The sequence below is a fragment of the Vombatus ursinus genome, unplaced genomic scaffold (genome assembly GCF_900497805.2).
Source record: "Vombatus ursinus unplaced genomic scaffold, bare-nosed wombat genome assembly UNPS02014773.1, whole genome shotgun sequence".
In the NCBI taxonomy this organism is placed as follows: Eukaryota; Metazoa; Chordata; class Mammalia; order Diprotodontia; family Vombatidae; genus Vombatus; species Vombatus ursinus.
The window spans coordinates 40,597,352-40,613,606 of record NW_020954551.1 but is presented as its reverse complement, the minus strand read 5'-3'; the positions used below and the strand labels follow the sequence as shown (position 1 = coordinate 40,613,606).

Below are 16,255 nucleotides of genomic sequence, written 5' to 3'. Positions count from 1 at the left end.
CAAAGTCCTTTATGTATACTATTTTCCCTTCACAACAACATAGGGTATTTTAAAACCCCAAAGAAATTGAACTCTATGGCTTAAGAACAGGTGATTCAGTTGATCTTTGGGCTGGAAGGCCTTCTCCTACATCAGGGCCTAATTGTGCCCCAAAGGGACTATTTGCCTATTTTTTTCTCTTACCTGGATATAATTCAAAAACATTCCAGCCATGGTCATTCCCATGCCTGCAAGCACAAAGGGTACGAACACTTGAAGGGCAACGATCAAAGCTGTTTCTTCCTGAGGCTTTTCGGCGTCTAACAGATGTCTCTCGCGGGAGGTCCATGGCACAGCGTCAGCCAGGGGCTGCTCCTCACTTCCCAGCTGCCCTTCCTTCCGCCTCTGTCTTGCCTCCTCTCCTTTCATCTTGGGTCACTTTGACATCATGTCATTCATTCACTCTGGGGCTATAGGAAACAAGACAAGAAAAGAGTTTCTTATAAGATGTCACAGAAGAGTAGCTGCATTGAAGAGGTGAGAGGAAAGAGTGTAAGATCTAGAGGAGGAACAGAAGGCCCATAGAGTCAGTGACCTGTACAGGGTCACAGAAGGAGGTGACAGAGATACCATTTGAACCCAGGGCTTCTGATTCCAAATCCGGTGTTTTTGCCACAACACCATGAGGTCTCCAGTCTAGAAGCCCCAGAGACACTCTGTCCAATAATCCCTTATGTTATTAGGAGTGTTGTATGCTTTCCTAAGTCTCCCAAGATATCATTTCACCAGAGCCCCATAGCAACCCCAATCTAGAGCCACTTTTTCTAACAGGGGCTAGGGAAAAGGTTTTAGGAAGTCCCTAAAGTCACATACATATAGCTCAGGAGAATTACGGGCCCTTAGATGTGGAGCTAGAGGGAAATTCAGAGGCCAGTTAATCCAACCCCTTCATTTTAACAAAAGTAGTAACTGAGGACCAGAGATGGAAGTGGACAGCCTAAGGTCACAAAGACAGTGTTGGGGGGTGTGAGATTTGAACTCAGGTCTTTTAACTCCAAAGACAGTTCTGCCCTTTTACAAATAATAATCATACGTTGAATGAAGTGAGCAGAACCAGGAGAACATTGTACACAGTAACAGATATGTTGTGCAATGACTAACTTTGATAGACTTAGCTCTTTTCAGCAATGCAAGGATCTAAGACATCTCCAAAAGTCTCATGATGGAAAATGCTATTCACATCCAGAGAAAGAACTATGGAGTCTGAATGCAGATCAAAGAGTACTATTTGCTCTTTTTTCTTCTTCTTCTGTTTTGTTTTATTTCTTCTTTTTTGTGGTTCCTCCTATTGGTTCTAATTCTTCTTTACAACGTGCCTAATGTGAAGATTTGTTTAACAGGAACATATATGTTGAGCCTATATCAGATTGCATGCCATCTTGGGGAAGGAGAGGGAGAAAATTTAAAACTCAAAAGCTTATGGAAGTAATTGTTGGAAACTAAAAATAAATTAATAAAAGAAAAGAATAATAATCATAGCAAGCACTGAGTAGTGAAGGGGCCAAGTTTGTCTCTGTTAACCCTGAGTTGGCTCTTTCCTGTTCAGAGCTCTCATCCACAACTCCTAGGAGCCATTTGTGATGTAACTAACACTTGCCTGGGAGTGAGAACTGTATTATTATATTTGCAGGTGTAAAATAAATTCAGCATTGTAAAAATCGATCACTAAAGGATCTATTAAGCACCTACTATGTGCTGTGGCAGACTCTGAGGATATGGACAAAGAATAAAACAATAACTACCCTCCAGGAGCTAACAATTTAGTAGAGGAAACAAGAAATAAATATGTAAGTAAATAAAGTATAAAGATTAAATGAATAAATATAAATAGGTACAAAGTAGTTAACTACAAGGGAGTTGGGGAGGGAGCCTGCCAGCAGTGGAGAGGATCAGGAAAGGTGCCACAGAGAAGGTGGTATTTGAAATTTATCTTCAAGGAAGAGACAGACTATGAGAGAGGCAGACAGAGGGCAGGCATTTCAGGCATGCAGCATGGCCTGGGCAAAAGTAGAGAAATTGGAGATCGAGTGTTGTGTATGAGAGAAGGAAGGTCAGTTTGGCTTGGTCACTGATGTGGAAAGGGGTATAGTGTCCACCAGAGCTAGAAATGTGACTTGGGGCTAGGTTATGTAGGACTTTGAAAGCTAGCTAGAAAAGTCTGAATTTGATCCTAAGGAAATAGGGAGCCACTGAAGTTTACTGAGTAGGGGAGTGACACGGTCAGATCTGTGTTTAAGGAAAATCACGTCGGCAGCTGTGTGAAAAATGAACTAGAATAGGAGAAGCTTGAGGTATGGAAGCCAATAGGAGGCTGTTGCACTAAGCCAGGCAAGGGGTGATCAGCACCTTAACTAGAATGATGGCTATGAAGTAGCGAGAAAGAATCAGATGTGGAGGTAGAAACTGAGTGAATGATTGGACGGGTGGAGTACATTTGTTAAGATACTGTAGTTTCTAAGCTGAAGTTTCCACATCTATAAAATGGGAGGAATAGCCAACATACATTTTCAGCTTTTTATTTCCATATTCCACTTCTCAAACTCCACCCACAAAAATGGACTATTCTCCATGCCCCCTCTCTTCTCTGCCTTCTTCCATCTCCAGAAGATGGTCCTCCTTAACCCCACTATCTCCCCTTGTTGATAATGTCCTTCCTTTCAAAGCCAAGCTCAAGAAACCATGGCCAACTCCTTCCCTCATCCCCAAAGTGATGTTCATTTTCCAAATGTCTTTTTCCTTTTTTAAAGAACTTAATCATCAACAAAGGGCAAAAAGGAGGACTGTCCTGTAGTGAGGAAGATCTGAGTTAAAATCCAGCCTGAGACACTAGCTATGTGACCCTGGGCATCACTTAACCCCTATTTGCCTCAGTTCCTCATCTGTAAAATGGGGACAGAATGGAGGAGGGCATGGCAAACCATTCCAGTGTCTTTGCTAAGAAAATCCCATGAACAGTCTATGGGATCATGGAGAGTCAGACAAAACTGAACACCATTTATAACTGAACTTCTGTAACATAGTCTAAGTATGCTACATTTAATAAGGTAGTAGCAACATTACCCTGTTTGTGCCTTCTTTTTCTTTTTTTCATACATTTGTGATTTATTGATTTTTTTCTTTCCTTTTTTTCTTTTACATTTTTTTTGGGCAACTCTTCTTTGCCCTTTTTACCTCCCCCTTATGTTAGATATTTGTATACATCTTTCCCTCCACAAGACTTAGAGGTTCCTTGAAAGCAGATGGTGGAGTGAAAGCAAGGACTCACCTAAGCCATCCCTCAAACCCCTTCAAATACCTTTAAAAACTGACTCTGAACAAATTCTAGACAGAGTGAGGCAGACTTCCAGCCCAAGACAACCCGGAAGGTCGACAGGAAGGGTCTGTTGCATCAGCTGAGAGAGGAGCGCAACCTAGCTCAGGCCTCGTGAGCGCAGACTCAGCCCCAGCAAACCTGGAGCGGGCATTGGGAGACTGAATCACCGGCAGCAGCGGCAGTTTCCAGACTTCTCAACCCACAAATGACAAAGACAACTTAGAAGGTCAGCAGGAAAGGTGTGTCAGACCTGGGTGGGAGAGTTGCCCAGTCCAGCCTTGGCCCCAGCAAATCAGGAGCAGGTCATGGGACTGACTGAATTAGCAACAGCAGCGGCTACTCCTGGAGCTCTCAGCGCACAGACAGAATATTTGAAAGTCACCTGTTTCAACTTCTAGGAGCCAAGATGGCAGAGTAAGTAGTAAATCTCTCTCATCCTCCCTTACTGACTTTGAAAAACCCAGAGAATATTGCCCCAGGAAAAATCCTGGAATAGTGGAGCCAGCAGAAAGACGAGGTACAGTAGTCTTTTAGCTAGGGAGGCTAGGGGGATTAACAGGAAAGGTCCCTCTTGCTATGGCTAAAGGGGACCAGTACAGGGCAGGAGGCGTTCTAGCAAGCCAGCGGCAAGCCCCACCTCAGCAAACCAGCAGGAGATCCTGAGCCCCAGGGTGATGGAACAGGCAAGCGCCCACACCAGGCACACACCAGCCACCACCACCAGCTCCAGCTCAGCACCAGGTAAACTACCAAATTCCTCCAGCCTCCAGCTGCCAACACCTGAAGCCCCAGCACATAAAACCAGTAAGTAGGCTACCAGCCCCCAGCACAAGAAGCCTGGGACAGTGTCCCCTGTGCCCCAGAAGCAGAGATCAACTTTAAAAGCCAGAAAAAAGGCAAACAACATGAGTAAGAAGCAACAAAGAAAAACAATGACCATAGAGAAGTATCTTTGTGACAAGGAAGATCAAAACACAAACTCAGAAGAGGACAACATTGTCAAAGTACCCACATTTGAAACCTCAAAGGAGAACATGAAGTGGTCTCGAGCCCAAAAAGCCTTCTCGGAAGAGCTCAAGAAGGATTTTAAAAGTCAAATAAGAGAGGTAGAGGGAAAACTGAAAGCAGGGGCTGTGGTCTATTGCTCTTTCTATTCGTAGGCCCCCCTACTCCAGTGCCTTCTACATAAATAACATTTGTTAAATTGACTCCTGCCTCTCACTGGCCATCCGCCAGGCCTGGAATGCACTCTCTCCTCTAGGACCCCTAGTTTCCCTCAAGAAGCATCTCAAACATCACCTTCATGTATGAAACCTTTCCTGATCCCAACTGCTAGTGCCCTCCTTTGACTCACTATCCCCATGAGCACAATGGATTTTCCAAACCTGGCCATTGCTCCTCCAACCTCTTTCGGCTCCCCTCCCCCGTCTCAGGTGAGAACCTCACCTCATTTTTCACTTAAAAAAAAACCTGTCACCAAGAACTCTCTCTTCTCTCTTCCTCATTTCACATCACTAATATGCCAGACTTTCTGCCCTTCCACCTGTTTCATGGGAAGAAGTAGCCCTTCTCCTTGCCAAGGCAAGTCCCTCTACATGAATAAGAGATCCCTTTCCTAACTGCCTTCTCCAGCAGATTGCTCCTCATCTCAACGTGTCAAAATGACGCTGATTACCTTCTCTCCCCTTCAGAAAACCTTCCCCTCTTCTTAACCTTCTAATTAATTTGAGAACCCCACCATCCTCCCAGTCACCTAAGCTGGAAACCTCAGTTAATTAATTCTTCACTCTCTCATTCCCCCCTCTCCAATGAGTTGCTAAGTCCTGTCGATTCTCCCTTTCCAGCCTCTCTTTTATGTGCTCCCTTCTCTCCTCTACCACGTGGTGCCACCATCCTAGTGTGGGTTCTTATTGCCCTGTACCTAGACTAATGAAATTCCTTCTGCCTGGTCTCCCTTCACATCTACTCTTACACCAGCCCATCCTCCACTCAAATGTCAAACTGATCTTTCTAAAGCACAGGTTGGCCCATGTCACCTCCTCCCTTCCCCAATTCAGTAAACTCCCATGGTTCCCTATTCTACCCAGGATCCTCTGGCTCTGGGAGCTCTTCATTTCTCCCCGTCCTCCCTTTCCAGTCTTCTTACACCTCATACCTCTCTACCTCCTCTATGAACCAGTGACAATGGCCTCCTTGCTGTTCCTTGAACAGTACTCATCATCATCTCTCCACTCCATGAAATTTCACTGACTGTCCATGTCTGAAATTCTCTCCCCCTTCATCGCCACCTCCTGACTTCCTTCGAGTCTCTGATAAAATTCCCCCTTCTACATGAAACCTTTCCTAATACTCCTTAATCCATAACAGAGATTATTATTCATTTTATTTGTATCTCCCTACCATAGTGCTTGGCACATAGTAGGGTGCTAAATAAATACTTGCTGATTGACTGATCCCAGGGAGATAAACATTTTAATAGTGATCAATCAAGGCCTTAAGTCAAAGGAATGACGCTCTAATAGTAGAATCTCAAGCATTAGTGAATAAATGAAGAAGATTTTCATGTTCCTCCTGACACTACCTCGTAGAAGTTGTCTCTGACTGAACTTTCACATCTTCTTTGTCTAACCCTTCCTTCAGAAGTAGCTCAAGTCTTATGTCCTAAAAAAGCTTTGGGAGTTCAGAGAAGAGTGAAGACTATAGTAGGCATGAAGGGCTTTATGTGAGAGACTAGACCTCAAATGTACTTTCATGACATGAACAGCCAGTGAAATTTAATGGAGTGGAGAGGGAGAACAGAAAAGGCATGCCAAGTGAGGAAACGGTATAAGCAAAGGTGCAGGGGTGGGAACCTACAACAAAGTACGTCTGAGAAATTGAGACACCTGCACATAGGTGGGGTTCTCCACCCTGGGGGAAGTGAAAAATGAGAAGAGTGGATTGCAGAAAAGCTAAAGACTTGGGGAGGATGGAGAAAAGAGGGAGAATAACTCAGGGAAGAATGGGTTGGACCTGAATTAATGAACAGAATTCAGCACCTGCTACATGCCAGATCCCGGGCTCAGTGCTAAAGATGTGACGTACAAAGAAGGCTTCCAGCACTCTATAACCTATTTAGAAACAAAGTGAATTTGACTTTATTGTCCTTGTTTAACTTCAATGGAGGAATTTAATTAGCTGCAGACTAACTAGTAGAGTTACCAGGACCTTGGAGACGGTCCAACGCAATTCTCTCATTTCACAGACGATAAGGAGGCCCAGAGAGGGGAAGCTGCTGCCTTGTCCTTCACCAACTTTGATCAAGCACTTACCAGGCATCCTAGCTGTCTTAACCCCTTACTAGACTGTCATTTCTACAATGGTAGGGACCCTAACTTATCTAAACTTTGCATCCCTCGTTAAGCCCCTAGTAGAGTAGGCCCTTGATAAGCAGCATATGTAGAAAGAACAAATCAATAAGGACCTGCCACAGGCCCAATCCGAGCCATGAAGGACCAGAGTAGGGTCCACAGTGCTACATCAGAGATTAGAGAGGAAGAAAGGGGAAGACTTGATGATGAATAGGGGATAAGGGTGAAGGAGAAAGGGAAGCCAAAAAAAGCCTCTAAGATTGTGAACTTTGGTCTCCAGAAGGGCTGAGAAGACACTGCTAGGAAATGGGTGACGGTTAGGAGATTGCTAGGAAAGGAGTGATTGTTAATGCGGGGAATAAGGATGTCTGTTCATGATGAGCTAGAACCTTCAGGGTGCCCGGGAAGATCTAGGCAAAGATGACATTATCTCTATTTATCTTTATCTGTTAGAGAAAGAGAGAACTAGAGACAGAGATAGATATGGGTTCACTTTGGGGTAAAGAGAACCAAAAGTGTTTGGAAGTCAAGGATATGGTACATATCACACTAGTGACAAGTCAAGATGGAAGGGCCACCTTATCTGCCGACAGAAGGACAAGAGATACCTCTTGTACTTGACTTGACGGACGTCATGGGGAGGTAAATTGATGATGCCCTGAGAAGATCCAATAAAGAAAATAATGATACCTAAATGATCATAGATCTAAGGCGGGGGGGGGGCACCTCAGAGGCCATCATATTCAAGCTCCCCATTGGATAGATGAGGGACTGAAGTCCAGGAAGGGGAACTAATCTGCCCAAAGTCACGCAGGTGATAAGCATCAGAAATGGGTTTTGAACACAGGTCCTCTGACTGGAGCCAATGGTCTTTCCCTGGTACCATGCCATTTCGAGAGGATAATTCACCCTCATACAAAGCATTTTTTACCTTTATTATCTCATTCAATCATAGATACTGTGAAGTAGAGAGTGCTGAAGAGCAGAATGTTGTCATAGGAAAGGCGCTGGGACAGGAGGTGTGGGTTCAAATCCCACATCTGCTACTTACCACCTGAATAACCCTGAACAAGCCATTTCACCTCTGGGCCTCAGTTTCTTCTTCTATTAAAAAAAAGGGGTGGGAGTAGGGCTAGTCTAAATGCTCTCTAAAGTCGCTTCTAGCTCTGGCATTGCATGATTCTATGACTACACCTCTTGTTACACAGAAGCAAACTGAAGTCAAGCCAGGTGACATTCAGAATCTCTCAGGTCCCTGAAATTTTAACATTTTATGAGCTTCTGACCCGTAGGCAGACAAAGCTTGAACGCGGCACAGTGGAAACAGCAACCGTACGGTACAACAAACGCTTATTACTCAACCACTGATTGTGGGCTGAGTAAAGGATAGGTGTGTTGGAAGAGAGAAAATTTCAATAAGACACAGGCGGGCGTGGTCTCTGCTTTTTAGGAGTTAACAGTTAAACTGGGATAAGATGATAAGACAAGTACATATAAGATACGATACTGTATAATAAATGCATTGGAAGATTGTAAAACCTAGGGCTGGGTGAGGTATGAGGGGGAAGGGGAGACACTAAGATTGGGGAAGGAATCAAGGAAGGTTTCATGGAGAAGATGGCATTTGAGTTGGGATTGTCTTCATCCATGAGTTCCCTATACCAATGAAATCTCTGTGCTCTGTATCACTGGAACAGAGCGTAAGCTTTTTGAGAACAAGGGCAGTTTCATTTTTGTCTCTGTAGCTACAGATCCCAGCACACAGTGCTGTACTCAGCACATAAACATAGTAACTTAATCCTTGTCTGTTGAATTGAATCGAGGGCATCCTAATTATGGGGAATAGCAGCTTAAGCAAAGAAGCCAGGAGGCATGGGAACATAGTACATGGCTGAGGGAAGAGTGATAGCCAGTTTAATGGGTATATAGAGTACAGTGAAGGAATAATATGAGATAAGGTTGGAAAGGGGGCAGCTAGGTATCTCAGGGATAGAGTGCAGGCCTGAAGACAGGAAGAGTCATCTTCCTGTATTCATGACACTTACTAGCTGTGTGACCCTGGGCAAGTCATTTAATCCTGTTTGCCTCAGTTTCCTTGTCTGTGAAATGAGAGAAGGAAATGGCAAACCTCTCTAGTCTCTTTGCCAAGAAAACCCCAGATATGATCAGGAAGAGTCAGACGACTGAACAACAACAATGAATAGGATGTCAGTGACTGTCTGTCACTGGAGGGGGCTGTTGTGAAAATGGAATTGGTAGGACCTGGCTGATGACTGTAGGTGACAGTTGAGAGAGTGAGCAGAAAGCCAGGTCAATGGTGGTGCCAGACAGAGATAGTGAAAGCAGGCTGACAACAGTTTTAAGAGGAAAGAAAAATGAGCTTTGGTTTGAATAAGTCGAGTTTGAGGTGCTGGGGAGGGGCACCCAGGGAGAGATGTCCTGGAGGCAGGTGGAAATTCAGGTCTGGACTGGAAAAGACGTTAGGGCCAGAGTTATAGATTAGGGAGTCACCTTTATGGAAGTGGTAGGTGGAGCCCTGAGAAGGAATGATGATGGAGAGGTAGCATAGCCTGGGGCAAGAGTGGGGAACCTTCGGCCTCAAGGCCAATTGGCCCTCTAGGTCCTCAAGTGCGGCCCTTTGACTGAATCCAAACTTCACAGAACAAATCCCCTTAATAAAAGGATCTGTTCTGTAAAACTGGGACTCAGTCAAATGGCCGCACCCGAGGACCTAGAAGGCCACATGTGGCCCTCTAGGTCCTCAAGTACAGCCTTTTGATTGAATGCAAACTTCACAGAACAAATCCCCTTACTAAAAGGATCTGTTCTGTAAAACTGGGACTCAGTCAAATGGCCGCACCTGAGGACCTAGAAGGCCACATGTGGCTTCGAGGCTGCAGGTTCCCCACTCTTGGGGGTGGGGGATGAATAGATACAGTAAGAGACAGAGGGAAGGATGAGGAGCCAAGGAGGTAGACAAAGGAGAAAAGGTCAGAAGGGTTCGAAAAAACAAAACAAAACAAACCAGAAGGGCAGAGAATCTCTAAAGTTGAAGGAAAAGAAATAATCAGGAGTTGGGGTGATCAAGACACAGGTTAAGAAAGATAAGACCTGAACAAAGGACTCTGAAATAGATTGGAAATCAGAAGCCCCAGACCTCATTTTCCTCTTCTGTAAAATGAGCTGGTTCCACTAGATTAGTGGTTTCTAAACTTTTTGTTCCATGAATCCTATTCAACAACAACAATAACAATAACAACAACAGAAAGTGTTGTGAACCTCCTGGGAAATTGAACACAACGCCCATAATATTTTCACAATTATTTCCTGCTTAAGGTACATTAAAGAACTCTGACTGTGAACCCCACTGGACCAGATTATCACAAACCTCTCACTCGGTCTGAATCCCATGAAGCCAGGAAGCCGACAATTCCCAGGCCAGGGCTCTCCATTTAGTCTACCACCTTGCCAAGTTAGTCAAGGTGCCCCGAAGGGCCACATCATTAAGTGACAAAGCTACTTTTGTTGGACTAGCAGTGAATCAGGCCAGAGTCCCATAGCCTACGCTGGCGTAGCCTTAATAAAAGGGATCCCATGATACCTGTGTGTGCAGCCCTCGTGACCCTGAGTCCCTAATATATGGTGCTGACAGAAGCAATGGGAGGGACCGACGGAACATCACCAAGCCTGATTTTCCTGGGATGATGTGAGTTAGAAAGAGAGAGCACCAGCAAACCTAGCATCAGGCTGCCCCTCCTCCCCCATTCTCCCAACACTGACCATCAGGACACGAAGAGGGAGAACTGGGGCCAAATAGCCTTCTCTTCTAAATCAATGATTGAAAGAATCGAGCAGAACCAGCTGGATACCATAGTCATAAGGAGCATAGGTTGTAGTTTCCTTGGTGTGGTTTCAAGGGGACTAGAAAGAGCCCGATACTCAAATAATACTCTCCACAACCCACTGGCTTGAAATACCTTTACTTAGGGACAGTTTTTTCCCCACAGGCAGAGAGGGGGTAACAATGCAGAAAGAGGGAGCCCAGGGACTGACACACACTGTAAAGTATTATTACATATTACGTTATATACAATAACCTGATACAGTGCTTTAAGATTTCCTAAGCAATTTACAAATATCTCATTTCATCTCCACATCTATGAGAAATGATTACTTCTCTTTTGTATTTAATTACTGATTATTGAATCAGAACCAAGGTTTTTCCCTCTTTCTACTTCCTCATTCAGAAATCAACCAATGTAGGAAGTTCTTGGGCAGAAATTTAGCTAGGCCAAGATCTAATCAGTAAAATAAATTCTAAGTTTGGCCTCCTGGGTGTGCTTCTACTCTGTCTTGGCTCAGACAGGTCAGACAGGTGATATGCAAACTAATAAGTCTCTTTGACCAAGGTTTGGGTGACACAAGTCACATACCTCAAGACCCTCACTGTAACAGGTAGCTCACGTTCTCATTGTCATATTCATTTTCTCATTAATTATTAATCAATCAGAGTTGATTGCCACCCTACTCTTCAAACGGCATATAAACTATGAGCCCACTGCCATGAGAGGTCTTTGGTCTAAGAGAGACAGCCTGGTGACCATCTTTTCATTAATAAACATGCTGGTCTTACTAATAAAATGATTAAATTACTCAGAAACTATGTCTCTCAAACCTTTTTTTTTAGATGCCACACAACAATCCAATGAGGTAGGTACTATTACTATATTATTCCCATTTTACAGATGTGAAAATGGAGATAGATAGCGTTTAAGTGATTTGCTTAGGTTAATAGAGTTCAGTCAATAAACATTTATTAAGCAACTTCTGTGTGCCAGGCACTGTGTTCAATGCTGAGGATACAACTAAGAAAAAAAGAAACACAGCCCCTGGTTTCAAGGAGTTCATAATCTAATGGAGGAAGATAATACACCAAAGTAAGCTAGGTTGGGGGGGTGGGGCAGAGGATACCCAGAACCTGCCATGATGTTTAGAACAACTGGTGGGAAATGAAGAGTTGGTGGAAATTCTGAGCCCTCTATAAAAGAAGGCTTTCAGAAGACTTTTTTGCTCCTCCCTCCAACCCTCCAATCCTCCAATCAGGTCCAGTTAGAATCTACTAACTAAAACCACCTAGCTGCCATGGGTAAATGACTGAGATTTTCTTGAGAGAAAGGGCGAAATAGGGAGAGATGGATAAAGAGGATCCTTCCTGGAGTCAGAGCTGGAAGGAATCTCAGAGATCATAGAGTCCTCCTTCATTTTATAGCTGAGGAAACAGAGCACCCGAAAGGCTGTGACTTGTCCAGGATCACACAGGTAATGAGCATCAAAGGCAGAATTTGAACACAGCTCCTTTGAGTCATGCTTCAGAGCTCTTTCTGATTACAGGGAACCTCATTCCTAATCTTTAGGAATCCTATCCATTCCTGTAGAAAGAGAAATGAAATAATAGTGTTTTAAATCTACTGACTTACTTCCACGTCCAGTATCTGGGAGGTTGGGCAGGGGGGTTATATCTGTTTTACAGCAGAAGAACCAGAGAGGACTAGTCACAACAAAATTCAGGGGTGGAACCCAGCTTCCTTGACGTCCTGTCCAGTGTTCTACCCACAAATCTCATGTAATACTGAGTTTTCCTGGGCACTGAATGCATGGTTGAGGCTCAATGAGGCAGGAACTAAAGCCACATGACATTGTGGGGAAAGAACCTCCTTTGTTCATTGGTTCTGCCACTAATTCTATGTGACTTCAGGCAAGCCAATTTATGTTAATGGGCCTCATCCGCCTCTTCTGTAAAATGTCAGGGGTTAGACTAGACCAGGGGCTGGAAACCTTCGGCCTTGAGGCCACAAGTGGCCTTCTAGGTCCTTGAGTGCGGCCTTTTGACTGAGTCCAAGTTTTACCGAACAAAATCCTTTTATGAAGGGGATTTGTTCTGTGAAGTTTGGATTTAGTCAAAAAGCCACATGTAATCTCAGGGCCACAGGTTCCCCACTCCTGAACTAGATGATTTCTCTCAGGTGTTATGACCCTAATAATGAATTGGAAATCTAAGCAGAATTTGATTTCAGGGAGGTCAAGCCCAGGCACCCATGCTGGCCTAGGCTACAAAGAACAGCTGGCTTGGTCATGAGAATCTGCATGTTTCTGGTTACTCCTTCTCATGCCAGCAAACACTGAAGCATCCATTACAGATGGGTGAAGAAGGCCCTCCGCTTGGTGTGGGGATACAAGGATGAAAAGCACAGGCCTACCCTCCAATAATTTACAGTCAATCTACAAACATTTACTTAGTGTCTACCATGTGTCAGCAAGCACTGTGCTAGGGATACAAATTCAAAGAATGAAACAAGAAGCTTACATTCTAATGGAGACAGCGAGGTGGCGCAGTGGACTTGGAGCCTGGCAGGCCAGAGTTCGAATCCTACCTCAGATACTAGCTGTGTGACAATGGGCAAATCTTTTAATCTCTCTCAGCCTCAGTTCTTTCATCTGTAAAACTGGGATAATAATGGCACCACCTCACTGGACAGTTGTGAGGATCAGATGAGATGAGAGGCAAATAAGATAAGAGAGGTAAACTTAGAGCGCTATATAAATGCTAGTTATTATTATGTCCAAATATAGACAGAAAAAATGCAAAACAAATAGGTGATTAAATACAGTCTAATGAACATAGTGCTATAACAGTAGACAAATAAATATTACACAAAGCAGAACGTGGTAAGATCAAGGAAGAGGTCTAGGCAAAATGCTGTAAGAAACATGAGAAGGGCAAGGTTGCTTTTATTGGGGAAAGGAGGGAAGAGAGCAAGGAGGGTGGTGTATAGGAAAGAGATATGGACTTGGAGTCAGAAGGCCTGATTCAAACCTTGATCCCTGCCTTGCTATTATCTGTGTAACATCGGGTAAGTCCTATAATCTCTCTAGGCCTCAGTTTTCTCTTCTGTAAAAATAAGGAAACCATATTCAATAGACTTAATCTCTTAGACATTGAAATGCTATCCCATACCCAAGCTGGGCCTTGAAGACAAAGGATTTCAACTAGCAAATCATGGGGGGAAGCCTCAATGTTAGGCAAATGGGACCTCAAAGAGGCAGGCAAGAGGAGGCCAATGAGTAGCTCAAAGTCCGGTTTGTGAAGCAGAAGAGAAGGAGAGTAGTGTGAAATAAGTGTGTTACAGCAGGTCAGAGCCAAATCCTCCAGATGGCCTAGGGTCCCTACCCAAGTGGCATCATCAGGGATTTCCTGCTCTAGATCCAACATCTTGTTTTCTCACATTCTGGGCTCCCCTTTAAAATGCAAAGCCCCTATGGAAAAGGATTATGCCCACAAGCAACATTTGTATGATAAATACTACTACTGAAATAGTACTACTATTGTACTCCTGAAATAGTTAATACAAATACTAGAAAGAGAAGGTGGAACAGGAAAGGACTTTAGAAATGCTGTATCTTAGAGAGGATCAATGCCCCAAATGAGGCCTAGGAAGAAGTGACTGGTCTAGGGTCACACGGGGGTGAGTAATAAGTCTTCTGATTTTTCACCCTGTGCCTCCTTAATATTCCAATAGTACTGAAGAGTTCACTGAGGTTCAAAGAAGCTAAGTGTCCACTCTGTGTCTGGCAGAGCCAAGACTCTAAACCCAGGCCTTCTGCTGACAAGTCTAGGGCTCGGCCATGACATCACATTACCTCTCCTCATTAGGTCACCAACACCTAAGCGTGAAGCATTTCATCGGATCCCTTTACCCCTGCGCTGGCTCGGCCGTGGGGGATCCCTGACCGATACGGTGAAAGGCAGTCTGTTAGCAGGAGTGGCAGGAATCCCACCAAGGCCAAAGTCGGTGGATAATAGCTGTGTGATCAGAAGGAACCCGTGGGATCATTCTGTCTACCTGCCTCCCTTTACAGGGAAGGAAACTGACACTCAGAGAGGGTAAGCGGATCCGCCCACCACGTGATGGGACCTATGAACTCTTCATTCGGCAGAAGAGAGTACAGGCAGTCAAAGGTACCAAGTAGCAGAGGGAGAATTTGAACTCGATTCCTCTGACCCCGTCCGTACCTTCCACTCTCCCAGGGCCTCCCTCCCTCCTGCTGACCAGCTCTGCCCCTCTCCTAGTGTCGGTGCCCTACTGGGGCCCTCGAGCTCCGGTTCACCAGAGCCACCCCTAGTTCCGCCCGAAGGCACTCACCGAAACTTCCTCCCTCCACTCCGGTCCGCTCGGGGAGGCCGCCAGACACCTCCTACAGCTGCCTTGCTCCAGCCACCCGCAGGTACGTAGCCAGTGGGCGGGCGGGTGGGCGCGGGGAGCCCTAGCGACAGCATGCGGGGCTGGCGCCCCAAACTGGCGCCCGCGGTCCCACCCCTGCCCCCGCCCCTGTCGCGCGCGGGGCCACGGGAGCTCGCCCCCACATCGCTGGCTCCGACTTTGAAGCTGCAGGCTGGGCCCGGGGCGGCGGGAGGTCCGGCAGGCTGGATGCCCAGGGCCGGACAGGGGCTGGGCGACCCCAAGGGGAAACGTAGTCAAGGAGGGGAAGAGTTGCCCCGCAGCCCAGGGGGGCAAAGAGAGCAACCCACACAGCAGAACTCAAAGCCCGTCCCGAGCCTGGGGAGCCTCCGGGAGGTGGTGGGGAGTGGAGGGCAGAGGAGGGACCGCGCCCGCCTCCAAGCCACGCCCAGGATCCAGCCCCCGCTTTCTCCCTCCCACCGCTCCTGGCCTAGGGCTCCGTGGGCTTTTTCATTCCTGCTCTTTCCTTCCAAGGCACAGACAGATCGCCCCGCCCCTCCCACCCCAGAGCAGGGAGAGCTCGAAGCTGGGCTGGCCTCTCCGGCCGACTGCCTTAACCTTGACTGAGCTCCGCCCATGCCACCTCCTGTGTGCCGCGCTGGCCTCCTTGGGCAGTCTGCGGAAGCCCAGAGGCCCCTTATCCGAATCCGAATAAAATGCACAAAATCCAATACAGAGGATTACAAAGGAAACCACCTACATTAGAATACACTTTTTTTTTTTTTTTAAATTTCACCTTCTCCAGATTCAGAACCTCGTTAAGGGAACTTCTGCCTTCCCTGTGCTGGCTTTCTTTCTGCCTGGGAACCACCGTGTCCAGGGTCGCAGTCCACCTTCTCCGAGCAGAATGCCTCCACCAAAGCATGCATTCTTACACGCACACATTAATTCATTCAATAGTAATGGAATAAGCATGCCCTATATGCTGAGGAAGAGATCAATCAAGCAACATTTATCAAATGTCTACTATGTGCCCAGGCATTGGGTTAAATGCTGGGAAAGGAAGGAAGGAAAAGAAAAAGAAAAGAAATAAAAAGAAAGGAAGGAAGGAAGGAAGAAAGAAAGAAAAGAGAAGGAAGTAAAAAGAGAGAGACCATCCTTGCCCTTAAGGAGCTTACCATCTAAAGATTAAGCATAAGTTAGATCATGCCTCTGCCTTTGCAGAAATGAAAGCTAGCAGGGGGATTTAAAACATGGCACATGGATTAGTGAAAAATATGAAAGGACCATAATGACATCACCATATCAGGGTCAAG

General features: G+C 45.5%; 1 protein-coding gene across 1 annotated transcript in view; it reads right to left on the bottom strand.

Annotated features, from left to right (window-relative positions):
- The window catches only part of SLC41A3 (solute carrier family 41 member 3), a 66,747-nt gene extending 51,710 nt beyond the window's left edge, over positions 1–15,037 (bottom strand). Inside the window, exons 1-2 of the mRNA XM_027864078.1 lie at positions 14,904–15,037; positions 184–449 (exon numbers count right to left, since the gene is read on the bottom strand). Of these exons, the coding sequence (XP_027719879.1) occupies positions 184–408 (225 nt within the window). The 5' untranslated portion in view covers positions 409–449; positions 14,904–15,037. The remainder of the gene's footprint in view (positions 1–183; positions 450–14,903) is intronic.
- Between the last annotated feature and the right edge of the window lie 1,218 nt (positions 15,038–16,255).